This window comes from Maniola jurtina, chromosome 1, assembly GCF_905333055.1.
Source record: "Maniola jurtina chromosome 1, ilManJurt1.1, whole genome shotgun sequence".
NCBI lineage: Eukaryota > Metazoa > Arthropoda > Insecta > Lepidoptera > Nymphalidae > Maniola > Maniola jurtina.
The window spans coordinates 5,449,392-5,472,614 of NC_060029.1; the positions used below are offsets into that span (position 1 = coordinate 5,449,392).

At 37.6% G+C, this 23,223-nt stretch overlaps 1 protein-coding gene across 1 annotated transcript; it reads left to right on the top strand.

Annotated features, from left to right (window-relative positions):
- Positions 1-162: 162 nt before the first annotated feature.
- On the top strand, positions 163-23,200 carry LOC123865264 (rho-associated protein kinase 2). Its single transcript, XM_045906221.1, has 13 exons — positions 163-803; positions 2,015-3,946; positions 4,323-4,483; positions 5,057-5,266; positions 15,873-16,063; positions 16,502-16,676; positions 17,062-17,219; positions 17,345-17,546; positions 17,798-18,066; positions 18,227-18,384; positions 18,655-18,780; positions 18,856-19,066; positions 19,370-23,200. The coding sequence occupies exons 1-13, from the start codon at positions 623-625 to the stop codon at positions 19,461-19,463; spliced, it is 4,068 nt and encodes a 1,355-aa protein (XP_045762177.1). The 5' UTR covers positions 163-622; the 3' UTR covers positions 19,464-23,200.
- The last annotated feature ends 23 nt before the right edge of the window (positions 23,201-23,223 follow it).

A 23,223-nucleotide genomic window follows, 5' to 3' on the forward strand; every position in this document is an offset into this window, starting at 1 on the left:
AAAGTCAAAAAAATTAAAATACTGTTTGTGTTTGAGTGCTTAGTCTTAGTTTGAGTGTAGTGATTTGTGATCGTTTTTCCTACAAAAAGTAATAAGACTTGCATCCAAGGCCGTAAATAAATTAAAAAATATATATTATTTTTCTTTGATTTGTAGCTAATTTCACTCAAGTCGCCATTGCAAATCTTTGATGTTTTGCCAACTTCAGATTATTGTTTGATCATCGCTCATCAATCAAGCGGTTTATATTAATTCGTTATTTTTACATTGTTTTTCAATGTTATGCCAATTAGTTTTGTAAATAAGCTGTTTAGAATCATCAAAAGTTTATTTAACGTGCTAAATAACATTATAACAATCGGTTATGTTTGCAAACGTGCATATGCTTTGTTGTGAGAACCACCTTTATCTGCTGTCACTAAACTGTAGCAAGTAAATTTTTCAATAATGAAACATAAGTTTCTCGCTGTTTAATATGCTAGTTAGTGCTAGGTAGAGTGCAGTGAGAATATAATCAATGTGTTGATGTGCCGTAATGAGAGTGGTGTTCCCATTCGATGTACCTCTGAGGATCATGTACGGTGGCGTTTAGAACACGACAGAGAGTGATCCAGGGCTCAGTATGGAGGCGGTAAAGGATGAGGAGCGCTTGCGCCGCCTACGCGCGTTGGAAGAAAAGCTGTGCGACCCTCGTTCCACTGGCAACGTGGACTGTTTACTCGACACCGTCACAGCGCTCATTTCTGACTGCGATCACCCGGCCATCCGACGCATGAAGAACGTCGAGGCCTACACCAGCAGATGTGAGAGCTCCTTAAATAACTACAATCCCAATGTATTTGCAGGATAATAAGTAATAAGCAATAGGGATTATATTATATCAGTTCATAATTCTATCACAAATCACTCCTAGTAATTAATTGGTAATGCATTAATTGGCAAATATTATGCCCCTAATGGGAAGCCATATAGTAAATTGCTTTAAAGAAGATATTATGTGTTTTATGTAGCATACTTATAATAATTAATAATTATTCTATTTACTACAGTTTGATGTAAAAGCTATCTTTTTAATTAAAATTTGTATGACCTGATATACTATTATCATCAAAACAAACTGTAAATATCACTTACCTAAACATGCATAATTATTTTGTACTATAAAATCTAATCATAATGTAATAAGTTATTTAAACTAATTAGATAATAATCATAAATGTATCATTGCACAATATGTTTACACTACTAATTCTTGTTCTATGTTATGCTTATACATTCACTAGGCACTAACAATTTCTAGACATAGTTAGAAAAATCATTGTACATATAATTTTTGTGATTTAAAAAATAACTTGGTAAAGTATGTCATTGACTTTTGTGAACATGCACAAATATTACTGACTAGCTGATGACCGCAGCTCCGCCCGCGTGGATTTAGGTTTTAAAAATACTGTGGGAGATTTTGATTTCCCAGGACAAAAGTAGCTTATCCGTAATAGCCCGTCCCCAGGATGCAATGTGTGTCTGTACTACGTAAAAACATTTAAATGGATGATCCATTAAAAATCCGGTATAATTAGCAGGATTTAGGAATGCAATTACTTACAGCACCAGGATTGAGAAGTTGGGTCCTCCAGGTCAACGACAAAGTCTTTACTTGGTATAGATACCTTCAATATCAATTTATAACTGACAGTTTCTACATACCATCAGCTTTGGTGGTTAGGTCCCGTTAGGTTGCAGCATCAGAATTCAGAAGTTGGAATCTAAATTTTTTATGAAACAATGTTGCAAAGTTCCTCTATCAATTAAAAAAAAATATGTTTACCATTAAAGTCCCATCGAAATAGGTTCAGCCGTTCCGAAGATTAGATTGATTAGACAGACAAAAATTTTAAAAACATGTGGTTCAGTTATGGTACAGTTCAAATAACCATATGAGTGAGGTATATATTTCGAAATTACAGACAGGCACGTCAATTTTATTTATTAGTATGGATTTGTATTGTTTCAGATGAAGAGTTTGCATCTGAGGTCGTTGATTTGCGTATGAAAGCAGCAGACTTTGACCTGATCAAAGTAATTGGTCGAGGGGCATTTGGTGAAGTACAGCTAGTCAGATATAAATCTACTCGTCAGGTATTCGCTATGAAACTCCTAAGTAAAGTTGAAATGATAAAAAGATCTGACTCCACATTTTTTTGGGAAGAGAGGCATATAATGGCACATGCTAACTCTGAATGGATCCTCAAACTTCACTTTGCATTTCAAGATCAAAAATACCTTTATATGGTCATGGATTACATGCCTGGTGGTGATCTCGTTAATCTCATGTCTAATTATGACATACCTGAAAAATGGGCAAAATTTTATACAATGGAAATTGTTCTTGCACTAGATGTTATCCATGGAATGGGGTTTGTTCACCGAGATGTGAAACCTGACAATATGTTAATTGACAAATATGGCCATTTGAAATTAGCAGATTTTGGCACATGTATGAGGATGGGCCCCGATGGTCTTGTGCGTGCTAGCAATGCAGTAGGTACGCCAGATTACATTTCTCCTGAGGTGTTACAGTCGCAAAATGGAGAAGGTGTATACGGTAGAGAATGTGATTGGTGGGCTGTGGGAATATTTTTATATGAAATGTTAATTGGTGATCCACCATTTTATGCAGATAGCTTGGTAGGAACTTACGGTAAGATTATGGATCATAGAAATTCTTTACAATTTCCTGATGATGTGGAAATTTCTAAAGAAGCAAAATCACTAATTAGAGGTTTGCTAACGGATAGAGTGAAACGACTTGGAAAAAATAGTGTAGACGAAATTAAACAGCATCCTTTCTTTTTCAATGACCAGTGGAGTTTTGATAATCTAAGAGATTCTGTGCCTCCAGTTGTACCCGAATTATCAAGTGATGATGACACTAGGAACTTTGATGATAACATTGAAAAATCAGATGCTTTAGATGAAGCTTTTCCAGACCCCAAAGCCTTTGTCGGTAATCATTTACCATTTGTGGGATTTACATATAATGGCGATTATCAACTTTGTGGACGGAAAATGAAGCCGTCTGATGTTGTAGATACTATATCTAATAACCATATTAATAATGTGGGCTCGGAAGCAATATTGCAATTAGAAAAATTATTGGAGAGAGAAAGGGATGCGAGACGTAAATTTGAAGATAGAGAAGTAATTCTTTGTGCTCAATTAGAAGAATTGTCTCAAAGAGAAAGTAGAAGTAAAAAAATTATTGCCGATACAGATAAAGAGTTGGCTCTTCTAAAACACGATCTGAGAGAAATACAACGCAAAGCGGAAATAGAGGCAGATGCCAGGAGGAAAGTGGAATTCAACTATAGTGATGTCAAGCGTCGCTTAGAGGAAGAGCAGAGTAAACGAGTGAAGGAAATGAATAATTTACAAATCTATAATGAAAAGATAAATGCTTTAGAAAAGCAGTTAACAGAAATGCGTGAGAAACTCAAACAAGAATCAGAGGCAGCCGCCAAATCTAGAAAACAGGCAGCCGAACTTAGCGCCGCCCAAGCCGCGGCCGCCGCAGTGAGCGACGGCACTGTGTCCAGCTTGCGTGCGCAGAGAGACGCTCTCGAAAGAGAATGTGGCACTTTGTCCGAGGAACTGGGAACAGCAAAAGCAGCCAAACAGAGAGCTGAAGCATCAGTAGCTGAAGCAAACAGTCGGTTGAATGCTGCCCATGCTGAACTAGAAAGATCATCAACAAGATTAGGGCAAATAATGACGGATAACCGGCAGCTATCAGAAAGAGTTTCTTCTTTGGAAAAGGAATGCGCTTCAATGGCTCACGATCTGAGAGCTTCTCAACACTTGTACCAACAAGAAGTGAGGGCACATCAGGAGACACAGCGATCACAGATGTTGTCTAAACAGGAAGCAAACTTAGAAGTTGTTAAGGGTGAGCTACTTTTATTTAAATGTAATATACCAGTATGTATTAGATAATATTAGAAAATGTATCTTATCAATTTTTCTATCAATGCTAAGTAGTTCCAAATGTTGATATGTTCCTATATCATGTTTAATATTTTGCATGCCTCAGGAACATTGGAAAAAATCTTAACAGGTTTGTCCATTATGCTAATAAAACATTGTACTTAAGTAGTTTATGGGTTACAAATATATTGCTATGACCCTCTTCTATTTTAGTTTCTTGCAATAAGTAAGTCTGTAATTTCTTAAAAGCCTTAACATAATTACAATCAAATTAATATAAAATACATCTGATGAATGATTCATGCAGTTTGTATGTTCATTGATAACCTATTCTACAGCATTACAAGGCAAATTAAATGAAGAGAAACAAGGCCGTCAGCGAGCGGAGTCAGCATCTCAGGAGAAAGATCGTCAAATGTCGATGCTGAGCGTTGACTACCGACAGATGCAACAGCGGTTACAAAAATTGGAAGGTGAACATCGGCAAGAAAGTGAAAAGGTAAGTCTAATATTGATTTTAATTGTGCTTTGAACAGATAGAAAGTGAATGTGTTTAGATTCAGTAGTAATGTCGTATATGCATAAAAGTTGTCTACTGCAAGTTGCACAGTGATGCATAGTAGGTACAATAAAATGTAATCTGAATTCAATATGCTGGAGTCCATACACATCTGGCAAGGCTCGCATAATGCATGCATTTTGCATGCTTGCAGATTGCGCGCATGCAGTTCAGTTCGCTCCGTTATCTCAGTTGTGAAGTCGTTTTTGATAAGGTCGGAAAGTAACACGGCTGCCATCGGTCGGCTATTTTAAAAGGTAAAGAGAACCTTTGAAAAACGTTGCGTTTCACAAAAAAAAATTGCCAGATCTTTTTTCACGCACGTGCAAACTGCGGGACCTTCGGCGGTGTTCCCAGTAGACTTCGACATACTTAGCTAGCGCAGTTCTCGTGCGGCGCGTTAATTGCGTGCGTGCGGTGCAAGCCTTTCACAAACAGACGTATTCGCCAGATGGTATGGTATCCTTCAACTCGGTGGTTACCATGAAATAGTGGCATGAGATGTGTTTGCAGGTAGTGGGATTGCAAGCCGCGCTGGAGCAGGAGCGCGCGGCGCGGCTGGCGGCGAGCGCGGAGACGGCGGCGGCGGAGGCGGCGAGTCGCGCGGCGCACGCGGAGCGCGAGGCGCGCTCGCGGGACCTCATGTCGGTGCGCGCGGCGCTGCACGACGCCTCCGAGAAGCTGGCCGCGGCCGCCGCCGAGCGCGATATGCACTACGCTAGGGTAAGTCACATTAGTATTACCGGCTCGTATCGTGTCTTCGTTGCTCAGCTTTTAAGATATAAAGTGTGAAGAAGAACGAAGTAATTCGCCAAAGAACTAAAGTGACCGACAGCATTCAATGCTAGCACGTCAAAGTGGAAGTGGGCTGGTCGTATATACTGAATACAAATTAGGTATATGTGACCAGGCTACATGGATTGGAAAGGACCATTTTATAAAACGTCTCAATCTAAGACTGAGTGGCTGATATAATAATCAATGTTAATTTTACTGCTGGGTTTACTTGAAATTTTGTATGCTCATTCACTTCAATTCTGAAACTATCGATTGCCGCCCCACTACTGTGTCTCCTATCAGAATGAGAGTGGTGTAGGCCATAAATTACCATGCTGGCCTTGCCCAAGTGCACATTGGCAGACTTCATACACCTTTGAGGAGATTATGAGAACATGATTATTAGAATTCCCAGACATGCAGGTTTCCTCACGAGCGACGCGCGTCTTTTTTATTCATCGTTCTGCTAGTAAGTTCTGTCTATAACGTAGACCCCACTAAGAACAGATTTTCAGCTATCTTTCAGCTAGCGACTTTAAAATCTTGATAACGTTCTTTCTTTTTTAAATGTAACTATCTTTTTGCCGCGACTTCGTTCTCTTGGTTTTAAATTTTTAAGGATATATAGATATCATGATTATCATGATTTGCTAAAAGATCATGAATATAAATAAACAATGAGTCAACATCAACATCAAATCATCAAGCTTTATTCAATATTGTACTCAACATATTTTTATTATGGTATACCTACATATAAGTAATATAATCATCACTCGGGAATACGAAATATGAGTCATGACATATGCAAGTCTATCATCATCATTATCTCAACACATCGCCTCCTCACTTACAGAACGGGTTTTCTCAAAAACTGAGAATAAGAAGAAAAGGAAAAGGGAAGTGTCTGCCGATCCATACTTGGCAAGGGTGGTGGACTAACGTCTAAACAATTCTCATTTATTTTATACTCCTCTACCCATCTCCACCTCTTTTATTTTACAGCTCTAAGCAATTGCTGCTATACCTTCACTTCTACCCTTGCGTTGTCAATCTTAAACTGCATTATAACCTGTCAAGTGAGATAAACTCTTTTTTGCGCACACATGAACAGAGGAACAACAGATAATAATTTAGACTAAAGAAAAACGAACCCAAAGACGGTCTTATTGCTTGTCCTAATTTAGTGAGATCGCAACTAACTCGTTAACTTACAGTTTATAAAAATTGTCGTGTGCGTTCTCTATATGAATTCTGTTATCAAAAGCTTTTCGATACAGGTTTCGTAGCATCTTAAGAATGCATAATATTTTATAACGCCACAATACTTTTCATTGAATTAACGATAGTCTCATCACGCCGAAATAGACTGTCCTTCGGCATTACGACATTATGACTCATTGAATAGAGAACATAAGCACACAAGCAAACATTTGCCATATAAGATACACCTGCGCGTGCGAAGTCTCCAAACAAATAAATACACGATTACGTATTTAGCGGTTTTTCTCCTATGAATCTTATAGTTATTATTATTGACTGTTTGAACAATTAATAGAATAGTTGGTAATGGTTCACGGAACACTGTTGACCTCAAGTTTTTTTTAACCATTTGTAATGCTTTTTCTTTACAAGATGTTTACGTTTTCCTGTATTCTTTCGTTCAATTCAACATTTTTGTATTATTCAATACTAGACTTTGTTTGCGTTAATTGAGGTTTTTTAAAATCCCGTGGAACTCTGGGATAAAAGTAGTGTACGTCCATTGCGTCACTCCACACAAGATATTCATGCAAAAAAATCACGTTGATCCGTTGCAAGTTTGCAACACCAAAAAGCCAAAGCACTTTTCAATAGTAATTTATTTCATTTATACCTAATACTTATATGAAAAAATTGTACTCCATGAGACTTTATAGGATAGAATAGAATATATAAACACTTCTTATTCCAATACATTTTTCAAGTGTTTTGAATCTATGTTCCTTCTATAAACCTGCCTATGTGTTATGTATGCAAGTTTTAATTCGTACCACACATGACGCAACCCTAGGTATTTATTATTTTATCGATGTCTATCTTAATAATAAATATACCTAATGAATTTACCTACTACCAATATGGACGCCTATTTTATATTCCCCCTGACCAATACAATGTATGCAAGTCATACGATACTACGAGACCTTTGTAATTTAACCTAAATAATATTCAATTAAAGCTTTGTACATCTTATCATTACGCACGACCATATTAACGCCTTGATACCTAAGTACTTGATTCATATCATAATTTCTCTAGACCTTTTCCTGGTATTTGGTACAATTAGATGGACTTGTAAGTTGTATCCCATCAAAAACATAAATGTGAAAAAGTGCCAAGTTCGATAGAGAAAATGAGAGATTGTAAGCTTCGCCGATAAAAGGTAAGCTTCGCCGACAAAAGCATTGATATCTAAATAGGTGCCAAGTTCTTATAGGTCTTTATATCATTCCTACAAGAATGTACAAGAAACTTTGATCGTTTTAAAATATTATTTTGTTATTGAGTACATATAACTTGGCAAGTTTTAAAAGTCAGTAAATCACATTTTACGTTTAACATAAAATTTAGTTTAAGTTTAGGAATGTATTGGCAAATATCAAAACTTGCTAAGTGTACTTTATTTTATATTAAACATTAAATGTAATTAACCGACTATTAAAACTTGCCAAGTTATATGTACTCAATAACAAAATAATATTTTAAAACGATCAAAGTTTCTTGTACATTCTTGTAGGAATGATATAAAGACCTATAAGAACTTGGCACCTATTTAGATATCAATGCTTTTGTCGGCGAAGCTTACCTTTTATCGGCGAAGCTTACAATCTCTCATTTTCTCTATCGAACTTGGCACTTTTTCACATTTATGTTTTTGATGGGATATCATCAATTTTTGTTAAGTTAATTTCTCTTCATTTATTAGGATTATCCTATACCTGTAAATTTTTGCGTGATTGAAAAAGCTTGCAGCTATGCAACTCCGCTTAGTCAATTATCAAGAGTGTTCATAGCTATAATCTAAGAAAATGTGTTCAGCCGTTTGAAGATTAGCGACTCTTTTCTAGTTTTCTTATTAGAATAATAAAACCGGTTAGTATCTACTATCCGAGTAATACATATTAGTATTCACTATTCAGCCAAATTCTAATAAGGCGATGTATTGGCATGGTAATGCGTAATGTGTATACTTAATATATCACTATACGAATCATTTAAAGCTATGTTCAACCCCCTGATAACACAGAAATACTTAAACCTAAACACGTACAACTTTGCATATCAGGTAAAACTTTTTGACCACTTAGAATGTAAAATTACATGAAAGTAGTTTACATAAACTGTTTTTCAACACATGTGTCCACTTACTAGTTATACATTAGAAGTTGATTCTCTTCACCGTTAAAGAGAGCGATATTTAATTGCTTAAAATACGCATAACTTCGGAAAGTTAGAGGTGCGTGTCCGGGAACAAACCCTGGACCCCAGACCTAAAGAGCAGGCCGACATCTCAACCACTACTACCACTTTGTAAAGTTAGTTAATATTTATTTATTAAAATTAAAACAATAATGTGTACAGTACCTACCTAAGTACTAATCAGTAAATGTTTTTGAAGTTCATGGGATACAATTTTTATTATTAAAACAACATAATATTGCAAATATTTTGGTGTCGAGTCAGCTGACATACCACCATGCTGCAAGAGGGTGGCCCATGTGCACTATTGTTTCTAAGCTACCTGCTTTTTTCATCGTTTTGCCCCATTGAAGATCTTTGTTTTCGATACAGAATAATGGTGCCTAATTTGTAATTTCTGAACGAGAAGTGGTGCGATATTGTTTCAAAACTAGGTATAGTCACGGTAATACTATCTATACAGTATTCTAACTCGGCCGTATCTTTGAAATAAATACCTACAGCTGCGCGGTACGTAAACATGCGGTAGGGCTGCCCGCCTCCAGCAGTTTAATTACATTTGCCTACTTTGTGTTTCCATCTAGTTTTGTGATTGTAATATACTTTTTTTATATAAACAAATAAAATACTTTGTGAATTGCATAGGAAATGTTCAGCGTGTTGTTTTTTGGTTGGTAGATTTAATTAAAAAACCATGTTTATGATTGAATAATAAATCGGTCTTATAATTTGAGACCGAAAAATATTTGCGCCTCGACTGAGACGTAGGAAATTAAACGAACGTTACGAATTATTAAATTTTAAAGTTTAAAAAATCCGCATCCCTATAAAGCTTTTAATCAAAAATTGTTTTGGGGAACATGGGCAAGATAGAGAAAAAGGAATAAATGTCTTTTACTTGGTTATAGACACCTGCAGCTACTTTACAATTTATATATTTGGTTTTAAATGAAGTTCGGAACATTTTCTCCATTTTTTGTATATATTCCACAAAATCATCGCTGGGTACAATCAAAAAAGTTTGTGAATTAATCTTATTGTAGTCCCGGTACCTTAAATACCGACATTCTGAGCTGAAATTGTGGCTTCTTTGATCGGGTTTCACATACAACGAAAAAATCGCGCGGTTATTGTTAGAAAAACAAAACATCGCCCGTTCGTCACTGCGGCACAGTCGCGACTGTCTGCGTGTCGAGCGCCTGCCGACATCGAGGTGCATAGGTATAGCTCGCGTTTCGTCCGTTTGTATGAAGTTGGAATACTGTACATACCATTACCGTGGTACAGTAGTACCGGCCGGTTCGGAGTTAAAAGCCATAAAAGTTGACTAATTAGGTAAAATATTCCAAAAGATCATAAGTCGGTATATACCCATTCCAAACGCTGACTTAACTGTTTACGCTAAGGTTTAAAGTCAAATGCTGTCATGAATAATTACAACAGATTTACTTAATATTTTACAACAGGGTTGCAACAAGAGACGGAACTCCAAAGTCCGGAAATCCCGATCAGTCCTTCTTTAGAAGTGATAAAATAACCACCTTTTTACACCTACCTAAACTTCAATTAAAAATTATTATGTTTATCTTGTTATCTGTTTCATTATTATTATAAGTAATGTGCCTTATGTGCAGTTATGATAGTGGCAATTTGAAAAATACATCTATTTGACAACCCTATGCAGTCGTAGAATTTCTTTGTTTGCGGGAAAGGTAATAAATTTTTAGCTTTAACAAGTAGTCGTTAGGTTGAGTTTTACTCGACCGCATTAGGGCTTATGACCGTTCATAATATAAAACACTATTGTTAAAAAGTTTTATTGCTATTAGCTCTTAACCGGCCGGTACGACTATACCTGTTTTTAATTTTTAACGTTTCGCTGTCTATCAACAAACCATGTGATTTATAAAAAGGTCACTAACAACAAGTGGAAAACTTGAAATATCACGTTATTTACGAGTACGAGTTGCTTCGTGGCACCAGTGCTGCTGAAACGGCTCGAAGGATTAATGATGTGTATGGCGGTGGTTTCGCAAAGAAAAACATAGTGCGTTTTTGATTCCAACGTTTTTGATCTGGAAATTTTGACCTGCAGAATAAGCCCCGGTGACGACCGGAGACCAAAGTTGATAATGAAGAATTGAAGGGTTTGGTGGACTAGTACCGGTGTCGTTTACTACAGCTTTCTTAAACTGGCCAGACGATTACGGTGGAGGACTATTGTCAGCAACTGCAAACCATGATGGAAAAGCTAGCTGCCACACAACTGAGGCTGGTCAATCGCTCTAGGCCACTGCTGCTTCAGGACAACGCTAGACCACACAACAGACGGCTACCCAATTAGAGGAGCTTCAATTGGAATGTCTAAGATATCCACCGTACCTACTCCCCGGACCTTGCTCCAATAGATTACCACAGCTTTCTTAAACTGGCCAGACGATTACGGTGGAGGTCTATTGTCAGCAACTGCAAACCATGATGGAAAAGCTAGCTGCCACACAACTGAGGCTGGTCAATCGCTCTAGGCCACTGCTGCTTCAGGACAACGCTAGACCACACAACAGACGGCTACCCAATTAGAGGAGCTTCAAATGGAATGTCTAAGATATCCACCGTACCTACTCCCCGGACCTTGCTCCAATAGATTACCATTTTTTTTAGAAATTTTGATAACTTCTTATATATGGAAAAAATTCAACTCCGATGGGGCAGTCCAAAGCGCCTTCAGAGATTTTATTGATTCCCTTCCGAATGGTTTTATGACATGGCAAAAGTGCATAGACAGCAATGGTATATACTTTGATTAAATAAATATATTATATTTAAAAAAATCGACTTTTTGTTCTTCCCTTACAAAACGCCAATTTCATATGTAAGGACCTAATATCATACTACATGCCCGTGCAAAGCCGAGCAAAACCGAGGCAGGTCACTAGCATACATTAATATGTAGTTATAATGTTATGTTACTTGCTTTGGAAGTTAATGACCCATCACAATCCATATTAAAAAGCGAAATTTCTTTGTTGATTTGTCCTTCAATCACGTCGCATTGGAGCAACGGATCAACGTAATTTTTTACGTGAGTATACTTGTACCTAGAGAGTGACATAAGCTATTTTTAAAAAATCACAGTTTTTGAAACGAAGGACAAGGTCCACGTGGACGAAGTCGCGGGCATCAACTAGTATATTAGACAACACATACCTGTAATAGGGTTCATTATTGTTTGTTTTCAAGTAGGTAGGTATAATATGAAATAACTTTGCCTTCATACCTATTCGTTCATAATTTCTGAATTCGAACCGGCGATCACTTATTTATGGCTTTGATCACAGGTCAAGGATCCCTAAAGATGAGTATATAAACAAATGCACTATTATTAATTGTGAAAGTAGGTAGGTAATTACACAGTGTAACAAACTTAAAATGTGTGCCTCGATCCATACTTGCTGTTCTCTACAAGGCGCCCCAATAACTTTGTCCTATAATATATGACATATTAAAACATAATTTGCTATTTTCTGATTTTTTCCTTTGTATACACCTAATTACCTATCACTATACCAAATTTCAAGTCTCTAACTCACCTGGAAGTAGGTTAGGTTTTTGATGAGTGAGTGAGTGAGTGAGTGTTAAAAATGGCACTTTTCGGACGTTAATAACTTGAGAACTGCAAAAGATTTTTTCATGAAATTTGGGTTTCTAAGCGATCAAATAGACCTTAATAGATATGCAAAATTGTAAATGTGTAGGTTTAATAGTTTTTGAGTTATGGGGGGGTCAAAAGTAGCTCGAAATGGTTCGTGTAATATACACTTGTCAGCGTGCCGCCGTTCTTATTAGAATCGAACTTGGCGAGACACGCTGTCGCGTGTCTTGATTATTATTGTAGGGAATAATATAGTACGCCTAATTGTTTACTGTGTTGGTAATTTATTTATATATGTGTATTTCAATATGAAAATTTAAGTTTGTCTGTCTGTTTGTCCGTTATGTATGCATGGATAATTCAACCGATTAAGTTGGAACTTTGTACGGTTGTCAACGATTAACGTACAGGGTGGCCGCGATGTATGCTGGCCATCTCTCCTAATATTATAAATGCAAAAATGTGTTTGTTTGCCCTCCCTTCACGCCCTAACTAAGCAACCAATCGGCTTGATTTTTGGCGTAGAGTTAATTGAAAGGACGGAAAGTAACATAAGCTACTACTTTTTATACTGGAAAATCATTGAGTTCCTGCAAGATTTTAAAAACCTAAATCCACGCGAACGAAGTTGCGGACATTAGCTAGTAATCTAATATTTCTAAAAAATACAATATACCTAATATTATATTGATAATTTTATGTAACTTTTCATCTTTAGAAAAGTTTAAAATCATAATAAAATAACTTGATAAAAAAGATCGCACGTATAAAATCTTGTTCACAAAGAACTTCAGCTCTTAGAAAGAATATAGATTACATTCGTAGAATCGATAGATGTTACAAACCAGTTTACAATACAATAAGCAAAATGCTATTGACTGTGATATGTAGACTATTTGTGATGACAATATCTCCGCCTCCTTATAATGTAGTTGAAATAATAATAAGAGTAGTTTTTTTTTGATATTTTGTAACGATAGTAAACTGATTTACACCTACCTATCTTCTGTAAATTAATATGCATACGAAATGTATAATCATCATTCTAATAATTATAAATGATAAAGTTTGGATGTTTGAATCTTCTTGCTACAATGACTAAACCAATTTGACTGAAAGGTGGAGATAGCTTATTATACCCTGAATTAACACATAGGCTACTTTTTATCCCGGGAAAACAAAGAGTTCTCTCGAGATTTTTACAAGTGTAAATTAAAAATTTATAACACTCCCGACAAGTGAGGGTTACAGTACCTAACTAGATTTACATTTTCGCTGAGCGAAGTTATTCGAAGTGACGAAGAATGAGCGAGCGCTAGTTATTCGACATGCCTACTATTTCTAGAAGCTTATTTTAGGTTTAAATATGATGAAAGATTCAATAAAGTCAAATACTCTATTAATATTCTCCCGTCCGCTCGTACAAAACAATACATTTAGCTGTGGAGCATTACTATAAACAAAGAAGTTATGCGAGTCTTATAAGAATTTATTAATGTTATTAAAGCAAACAGCACGTGAACGAGGGCGGGTCTATAAAACACTAGCATTATTGCAGTTTCATCTATGGAATGTCTTGCGAGGTTTAATTTCCTGCTCATCTCTAACTAGTTATGATTTTATTGAGTCAATTAATTTTATGTTATCATTTTTGTATTCGTTTTATTTACCGACTGGATAAATAATAATAAAACTACATTGCTATTAGATCAGGCGACGTCTATATTGTTATAAATAAAAATCGAATTAGTGATTTAAAGTCTCTTGCTGGTTCTTCTCGGTAGGAAGGTACGGATCCAATGCATGGTAGATGTATTTGATGTTTATAAGTAGGTACTTGTATTAAAAGTTTATTTGAACAAGAAGTTTTCCTATTTTGTTCTTAAGTTTTCGAAAAACCTTACTGTGGTTAACACTGTATGATATCTGGTGATTATTATATGAAAACTAGTCTTTTTGGTAATATTATGATATATTTTAATTTGATATATCAGGCACAGCAGATTTTTTTTTTGATTGATTGATGCAAATCTATTGATGCAAAAATCATGTAAATTGATCCACTTTTTGAGAGAATAAACGTAAAACGTAATTTCTCAAAGGAACAAACACAACAACCACTCTTTTCCTTGCGCAGTCAGGTGAAAAAAAGTAAAGTTAGAATTAATAAAATTGATGAAAATAAAAAGCTTGAGCTTCGCTGATGTCTCAAATTGGTGATTTTGGGTAGGAAGATATCACATTTAAATCCGGAAATATAAGAACTGTCTCGCGCGTGATATATCTATACAAATGATTCATACATTACATGTTTATAAGCGATGTTCATCAAAAAATTCGACTGTTGACTTTACCAATCCAAAAACAAGAGATAATTTAGATGCTTAAAAGTTAAAACTTACTCAGTTACGCTTCGATAAATTCGCTAAGTTTCACGCCGAGAGCGGTAAAGTAACGGTTAAAATTTTTCGGAGCCGTTTTGTGATTAAGATTGTACCTAAGTAGGTATATTGTCTTATGAGGATTTTTGCAAGTCAAATATATGATTATTTATGCATAAATCTAAGTTATGATGATTATATTATGATTGTGATTTATAGATCAATGGATTTTATTAACCAAAAAGCTATAAACTTGATGTTAAGACAAATAAAAAATAATTAAATGTTATTTGTCATTGATACAAATAATTTATGTAAGAATTTGGTGTTAAGTATGCGATTTTGTTTCATTTGTCAACAAGTTACGGACAGTTATAGACTACGCTTTACCTATCGATTTGTTTAAAAGACGCATGAAAATAATAGCTAATTAATGTAGACACTATTTTGATTGTTTTTTAAACAAGTAAAAATATAATGAGGTTACATAAATTGTAGGATTACTGTATTGGCATATGAAACAAATCCATAAGCCACTTAAATCGTGAATCATGGAATCACAATATTGTGTTTGTTGAAAATAGTGAATTTCTACTTTAACCTTTAGCCCAGCTACCTACTTATTTTGCAATAGTGAAAAAAATTACTTTAACTTTGATTTTTTCGAAACGTGATATACCTATTGACTCGACACAGAGTTTTTTATAGAGAGAGGCCGATACTGTGATCATTATTTGTACTATTTGAACATTTTTACTAGACGGTCATACACCGACAAAATATGGATGCAATATGGATTCGTTCAGATAGACCGCCACAAATAGCATCGAAGAGCTTTTTTTCTTCACACAGACCGGAGCTGGTCGGCCTCACGAACGCGAGAGCACTTAAAAGGCTACCCTTAATGTTTCATACAGAATACATTGGGAACATCTTCGATTATCTTCTTGTCAGTAAATTTTAAATGCAATCAAAATTTGCTCTGCTCTTTGCGCTATCTGAAATCTGACGGGACTCAAGCCGATTTCTTATTCATATACATTTTTCTCTTTTTTAGAGTGAAGAGCTTCGATCTCAGCTAGAAAATGAGCAGCATTATTGCGTTGTGTACCGCACGCAGGCGAGCGAGGCGCGCGCGCAGCTCGAGGAGAGCTCCCGCGCCACGCGCGACCTGGAGCAGGAGCGCGCCAGCCTCATGCACCAACTACAGCTGGCCATCGCGCGGGCGGACTCCGAGGCTATCGCGAGGTACGTACTCTATCGGTGCCAATGATTTTACGCTTATTTCAGTGGTTAAAGATTAATTTAACGTAAATAGCGGGTATGTACATGACTAATAGGATGATTTTAAATTATCGATAGTGAAAAATGTAGAAATTTCACGCGCCGCAGATAGACTATTTTGTATTGCGCTAAGCGCGTTCGAAAATTGGTTTGCAATCAACGTGCCTATAAGTATTTATAAATTTCAGTTGAATCTATTTTTCGAACTCTTCTGTCACGTCAAGACTATCGACGTGTCAAAGGAGCCACTATCTTGGTACATATCAAATATTGTTTTTAACTATGTTGCGTTCTTTCCGTGCGAATTGGTTATGTGATGAGCATAAACGTAACAAGCTTGCGTAATTAACAAAGTTTGTTGTGCCGTGTGAACGTGAATAACACGGGTGAACGTGTGCGAAGGTCGATAGCGGAGGAGACGGTGGGCGAGCTGGAGAAGGAGAAGACGATGAAGGAACTGGAGATGCGCGACGCGCTGGCGCAGCACCGCAGCGAACTGGCGGCGCGTGACGCGCTCGTGCAGGGCCTGCGCGACCGCGACCACGAGAACCGCGCCACCATCGATCTGCAGCGGAAGGTATGTGAGCAACACGGGTGAACGTGTGCGTAGGTCGATAGTGGAGGAGGACGATGAAGGAGCTGGAGATGTGCGACACGCTGGCACGCTGTTTTTATGCGCCTTTCATGAGATACCAATTGCATGAGATTTTACAGGGGAATAAGGCTGGGCGCCATATTACCAGAAATTGCTGAAGTTGTCTATCAAAAAACTTTGCGAACATCAAAAGCGGACGTTTGCCCCAGCAACGTCTGGCAGTCTGCGGAGTCTAGTACAAAATGACACATGCATATAGTTTTTTGTAGGGTTTTCTGGTCATGAGAAATACTACAGTTTAACTTGTCGACTTAAAATAGCAATATTTCCTTGTATCAATTTTATCTGAACGTCATTGTGTGTTCAGGAGGTGGACGAGCTACGGCGCAGCGGCACGGCGCTGGCGGAGCGCGTGGCCACGTTGCAGCGCTTCCAGGAGGAGGTGGACCGCCTCAACAAGAAGCTCAACTCCGAGATCATGCTCAAGCAGCAGGCCGTCAATAAACTCGCTGAGATCATGAACAGGTGATTTGTCAGCCTATATATTATATTGTATTATTGCTATTCGATTCGACTTCGGATCGGCTACAATGGTCTGTATGATACAAAACTAACAAAGTATTAATTGGCATTCCTATTTCATTTAACAGGAAAGACATGAATCCAGCATCGACGAAGAACAAGAGCAAGATGTCGGTGCGGAAGGATAAAGACTACCGCAAGCTGCAACAAGAGCTGACGCGCGAGAAAGAGAAGTCCGATCAGCACATCGCCAAGCTGCAGCGCGATCTACAGGACTCGCAGCAGCAGTTGCTGGAGGAGCAGCAGACGAGGTTGCGTCTTGCTATGGAGGTATGTACTACTGCACCTGACCTTGATGAAGTCACGATGCGAACGAGTGAGAGATAAATGTACACAATGTGATTTAAGTACACGATTTTATTAATATTCTGACTTACTACTTTTTTAAATTTATATTTTCACACTACTTACATGACTTGCATAAAGAACTTTCAAAATCCAATATTACCTGGTCGGTAATTGCTTTATTTCAGACCTTGATTGTAATGTACTGCTTATTCATATTGGCGCACATTTTGTAGGTTGACAGCAAAGATGTGGAAATTGAACAGCTCAAGGAAAAGCTGGCCGCGCTGACTAGCGAGACGGCCTCGCAGTCGTCCGCCGACGCAGAGGACGGCGAGACGGAGCAGACGCTGGAGGGCTGGCTCTCCGTGCCCTTCAAGCAGAACATAAGGAGGCACGGCTGGAAGAAACAATACGTAGTTGTCTCCTCCAAGAAAATCATTTTCTACAACTCGGAAAATGATAAACAAAATACCACGGACCCCGTTATGATATTGGATCTGAGGTGAGATTTTTGTTGTTATTATTAAACTTATAACGTCAGTGTATGAGCAGTAAAAGCCGGGCCTCTGAGCATAATAACAGTCGGGAGGAGAATCTATCGTTTTACTTGCTTCCATAAAACTTCAAAAACATGATGTAAATTGCTATTATTGCCGTTTCAGCAAAGTGTTCCACGTGCGGTCGGTGACGCAGGGCGACGTGATCCGCGCCGACGCCAAGGACATCCCGCGCATCTTCCAGCTGCTGTACGCGGGCGAGGGCGAGGCGCGGCGCCCCGGCGACGCGCAGGACCTGCCGCCCGACGCCGCCGACCACGCCGGTACGTGTACGTATGTCTGCAGTCTCCGGGACGCAGGCTATCTCTACCAAATTTCTTAAATATCGGTTATATGGATGGGCCTTCAAGAGTCACAACACAAACACTTTGATTTTTTAGAATGAAAGTAGTCTATGTCCATCTCCTGGATGTAAGCTAGCTCTGTACCGAATTCATTAAAGCGGATGGGCCGTGAAAAGCTAACAGACAGACTCACTTTCGAATTTATATTATTAGGATTAGTATTCATGAATGGATTGGCATATGTCGCAGGTAACACAGTGCAGCACAAGGGCCACGACCTGGTGAGCATCACGTACCACATCCCCACCGCGTGCGAGGTGTGCACGCGCCCGCTGTGGCACATGTTCCGGCCGCCGCAGGCCTACGAGTGTCGACGTGAGTGTGCTCACAATAAGTGCTATTATAGCTTTGAACATGAAAGTTCTTGTTTGTATCGATATTTGTTCGTAGGTTGCCGTATGAAAATCCACGCGGAGCACGTGTCCGAAGGCGAGGGCGTGGCGGCGTGTAAACTGCACGCGGATCGTGCGCGCGAGCTGCTGCTGCTGGCACCCGGCGCGCCCGAGCAGCGCCGCTGGGTCGCGCGCCTCGCACGCCGCGTGCAGCGCTACGGGTACCGCGCCGCGCACACCAACCACGACCACACCAAGCTCTCGCCCAGGTACGGCTGACTCGTTGCGGCGTGCTAAATCAAAATCATTTATTCAAAGTAGGTACTATTGTACACCTTTTGGTGGTCAGAATTGTTACATTTGAAAGATAATATAGTGGTGATAATTAATTGAGTAAACTTAAAACTAAAGCTACGAGGGTTCCGCCGGGGGTAAAATAAACTCAGCCGGGTATTCTTTTTTTTTTATTATCATCACTACAATATCACTTCTACTTATTAGAACTATCAAAGCTGTTTGACTACTCATTCCCAAGTGAGAGGTATACAATGCAGCCATATTTTTATTTACAGGGACTCGATGCGGTCGAACCTGAAGGTGGCGTACATGAACGCGTCGCAGCGCAGCTCCACGCTGCCCGCCAACGCCTCGCTGCCGCGCCAGTGACGCCAGTGCGCCACACCACACGCGCACCACTGCCCGCCCAAACCTAGCCACACACCAGTCAATTACGACGAATCACTATATTACATCCGACTGAAGAATTCGTATAACGTTTAAAAAAGGCAAACATCAGAACTGAGATGGACCATTTCACAGGTAGCATGTGAAAAGTCACGTGAAAAGCTTTTTGATACGTAACACTTGCTACTTTACTTACCTGTGGAAAATCATGAAGCAATAATTTTAAAATTATTACATTTGATCCTACTATATTTTTAAACTGCGCCCATAGCTGTCGACCCGAGTGTGCGACCGAGAACACTTGTATCATCGCGTTTTCTTTCGCAGATTTTTCGAACTTTTTTCAATTTGGTTAAATTACTTTAGCAAACGATTGGGAAAAATTAAAAATCTGTAAAATCACTGAAGAAAAAAATATATTAACCAAATGAAAATGATTCATAAGTAGCAAAGACAGGGCCGCTCTGTCATTGTACTCTCATACTGGAGGCGCGCTTTTCTAGTCTCATGTTTGAGTCATCAAAATTGTTGCTGTCCAATTTTTTCGGTGTTGTTTCTATGTCGCTTTAATGAGTGAAAACGATGTAAACTGCTTGTACCAGTTCTGTTATATTGGCGGTATTGATTTTAAGAGATCTGAAATTCGGCCTGTAACATTTCTAATTGGATTTCGACATAAGTAACCTAAGTATCGACATAAAAAAGTTTTTATTAATGTTATTATGATAAAAGGATCGTTATTGTGACATTAGTTTTTAGTATCATTAGTATTATGAAAATTTACACACATAAATAAATAATAATTAATTGGCAGTAATAACCTTTGGTACGTTGTGACGTATGAGTGCAAAGTCATAGACATTGTGACCTATACGATTATATCAGTTATTGGTCTAAAAAAAATTTAGTATAAAAAAATGAATCATAGAAAATGTTACATGCTATTAAACCTTTTCTCTGTGATGCAGTACCGATATAATTTCGTCTATTAAACATTTTTTATAAAAAAATTATCTTAGTTAAAAATCCACCACAAAGCTTAGTTAAAATATATAGAACTTGCAAACCGATTTTAGGGCAAGTTATTTCTGAGTTTGAAATAATCTACATCAGGGCTCTAATTTATTGAGCTTGGTTGCACCACCACGTCTTGAAGCCGATTTTTTCAATGAGTTTATAAGATTCTTGATTTTGTGAGCTGTCATCTCTGATCACTGATATCCAGAATAATTATTATTAGATGTTTTATAGTGAAATCAATCAATTATAACCATGAATATGTAAATATTAGTTACATTGTGTTGATATTATAATCTTATTGTAATTTGTATAAATACGCGTTGGTAGGTGGCAATAGGTTCGCCGTGACTGGTGCGATAGACTTGCTTTTAGTTGTTTGCAAAAGTTTTTACGACAGGATTTTACGGCGAGTTGCAATTCAGGTGTTCAAAGTTATGCTACGGTTACCGTAAAACTTTGACCACCAAAAAAAGATTTGTTGCACTATCCAAGCCTCTATGATTAAGGGCAAAGGTAAAATTTTGATCGAAAGTTAATCCGTATTCACTATCATTGTTATAAGGTCCAACAGGCGGCTAGAACGCACAGTATGGATTCTACCAATCCGATTATTGCAAATTGACGTGGCACGGTAATCTGATTGGTAGAACCTACGCTGTGCGTTCGAGCGCTCTGTGAGACATCATAGCAATTGACGTTAAAAGCTTAACGGTAACTGTAATGTAACTTTAACTGCCTGCTATGCAACTGGTCCTAGTCTCGTGTTTTTATAAGTGGCTTAACTATTGAAAAGTGGAACGTTTGAACTCCTAGAAAAGTCCAAACTATGATTTAATCTTAGAATAATATCATGTGGTACTCACGTGGTTGATTTTATATTCAATCAAATTCGAATGTGTAGACGCAACGTCAAGCACAGCTATGTATGCATATATTATCTGCGTTTGGACCGAGTATACACTGTATTCAATGGGTTTATCAATTTACTTTTTTGATGATAATATTTAGATCCGGGAGATTTTACCTGCTCATATTTTGGAGGCCTTTGGAGCTAATGAAATATTTTTGTATACTTACTCGTTTTAATGTTTACATTTTGCTACCGGAAAGTTACATATACAAATCTCTTTGTAATGGCTCAGTACTATAAACTACATTACCTCGCTCAAGAAAATTCTAAATTGTATTTTATTTGTTGTTACTTTTATATTATTGTTACTTAATTCGCTCATTTTAGTAGCTTACCATATTGAATACAACCATTGTATAAAAATTACAAGTTTCACCTTAAAACAAAAAAAAAGAACAATGGAATTTTATAATTTTTAAATAAAACACCACGTTTTATGATTATTAATTCATCAGGATATCCACTAACAATGAAGTTGTCAGTGGAAGTTGTTAGGGAAAGTTAGTGACTGTCAGAGAATCTTTTATTTTGGCTACTTTCAGAATTTGCTTATTGCTTATGAACTTTTGAATAACTGCTTATGATTAATTTGTTATGATTTTTATTTAAAATAAACCTTCATAATGGTTTTAAAAGTTGTATCTCCGTCCTTTTTCGCATGTTTAGTGAAAAATGGGAAAAGCAATGGGACAATGTAACGAATTGCATCAATTACTTGAGCTATATAGGTACATCATAATATTATGATATAACATTTTGACCGTTTTACTTTCTTTTGAAAGTTATTCTTTTGTTTTCGTAAGTGATACGAGCCATTAAATCAGTATTAAACTTGTACTAACATAATCCTCACGTCGCAATCTCATATTATGTGGCTAGCGAAGCCTTGAGTTTACAATCCTGCCACTAAACATTTTGCCTTCGAAATCCAATAGTTCGTACGTCTTATAAACGGAATTGATTTTACTTAGTAATTAGTATTTACAACTACTGTACTACTGCTATACCATATCCGCGGAATGAAGTTAGTATATGCTCTCTGTTTGCCTCTATCATTTTTATGCGATTACGTAACAGAGTGAGAGCGCTAGCTTCATTCCGTGCTTTGGGATAGTACTGCATACACGCATGTAACTGTTACGCGATGCCCAACTATTTATTGTAGATTTAATAACTCTAAGAGCTTATGCACTCGACATTTTCTCTCGCAGTTACAGTACCCGGCAGTACAGCCAGCTTTAGAATGACGTAATCAGTAGCTTCGGCTTCGTAGAGTGTCATCTCTCTCTGTCGTTGCGACTGACAAGTCAGCGACAAAACATCACATACAGATGAAAAAACAACAGATGAAACAGATGAAAGTGAAAAAAGAGCCTTCTCGGACTATCTGTATGTCTTAGACGACGCTTTACGAAATCGTATTATATAACCGTGTAATATCTTCTGCCGGGTACTTTAAACGAGTTGTTAACGCGATATAACCACGTTGATAGTGATTAGTAGGACTTTAGTGTTCCCAAACCCGTTTGCAATAATTGTCTAGTAGTGATCACTCATAAAACGCGTGTTGCCGCGCGACAATATGTCGAACGTGCAAAATTTCTGAGGAACACGATATACTTAGCAAATCCACTGCTCCCACATTTGCTGATTAACGAAGAACAGTGCCATAAATGTTTTGTAGTTTATTGGTAATTGCTCAACCGAAATAGTTAAACAATTCACGTGTAAACCTAGGATAAGACTCGAAAGGGCTTCCTTCAATCACTCCAATTTACTGTAGAACAAGGTGTAAACTTGATGATATGTATT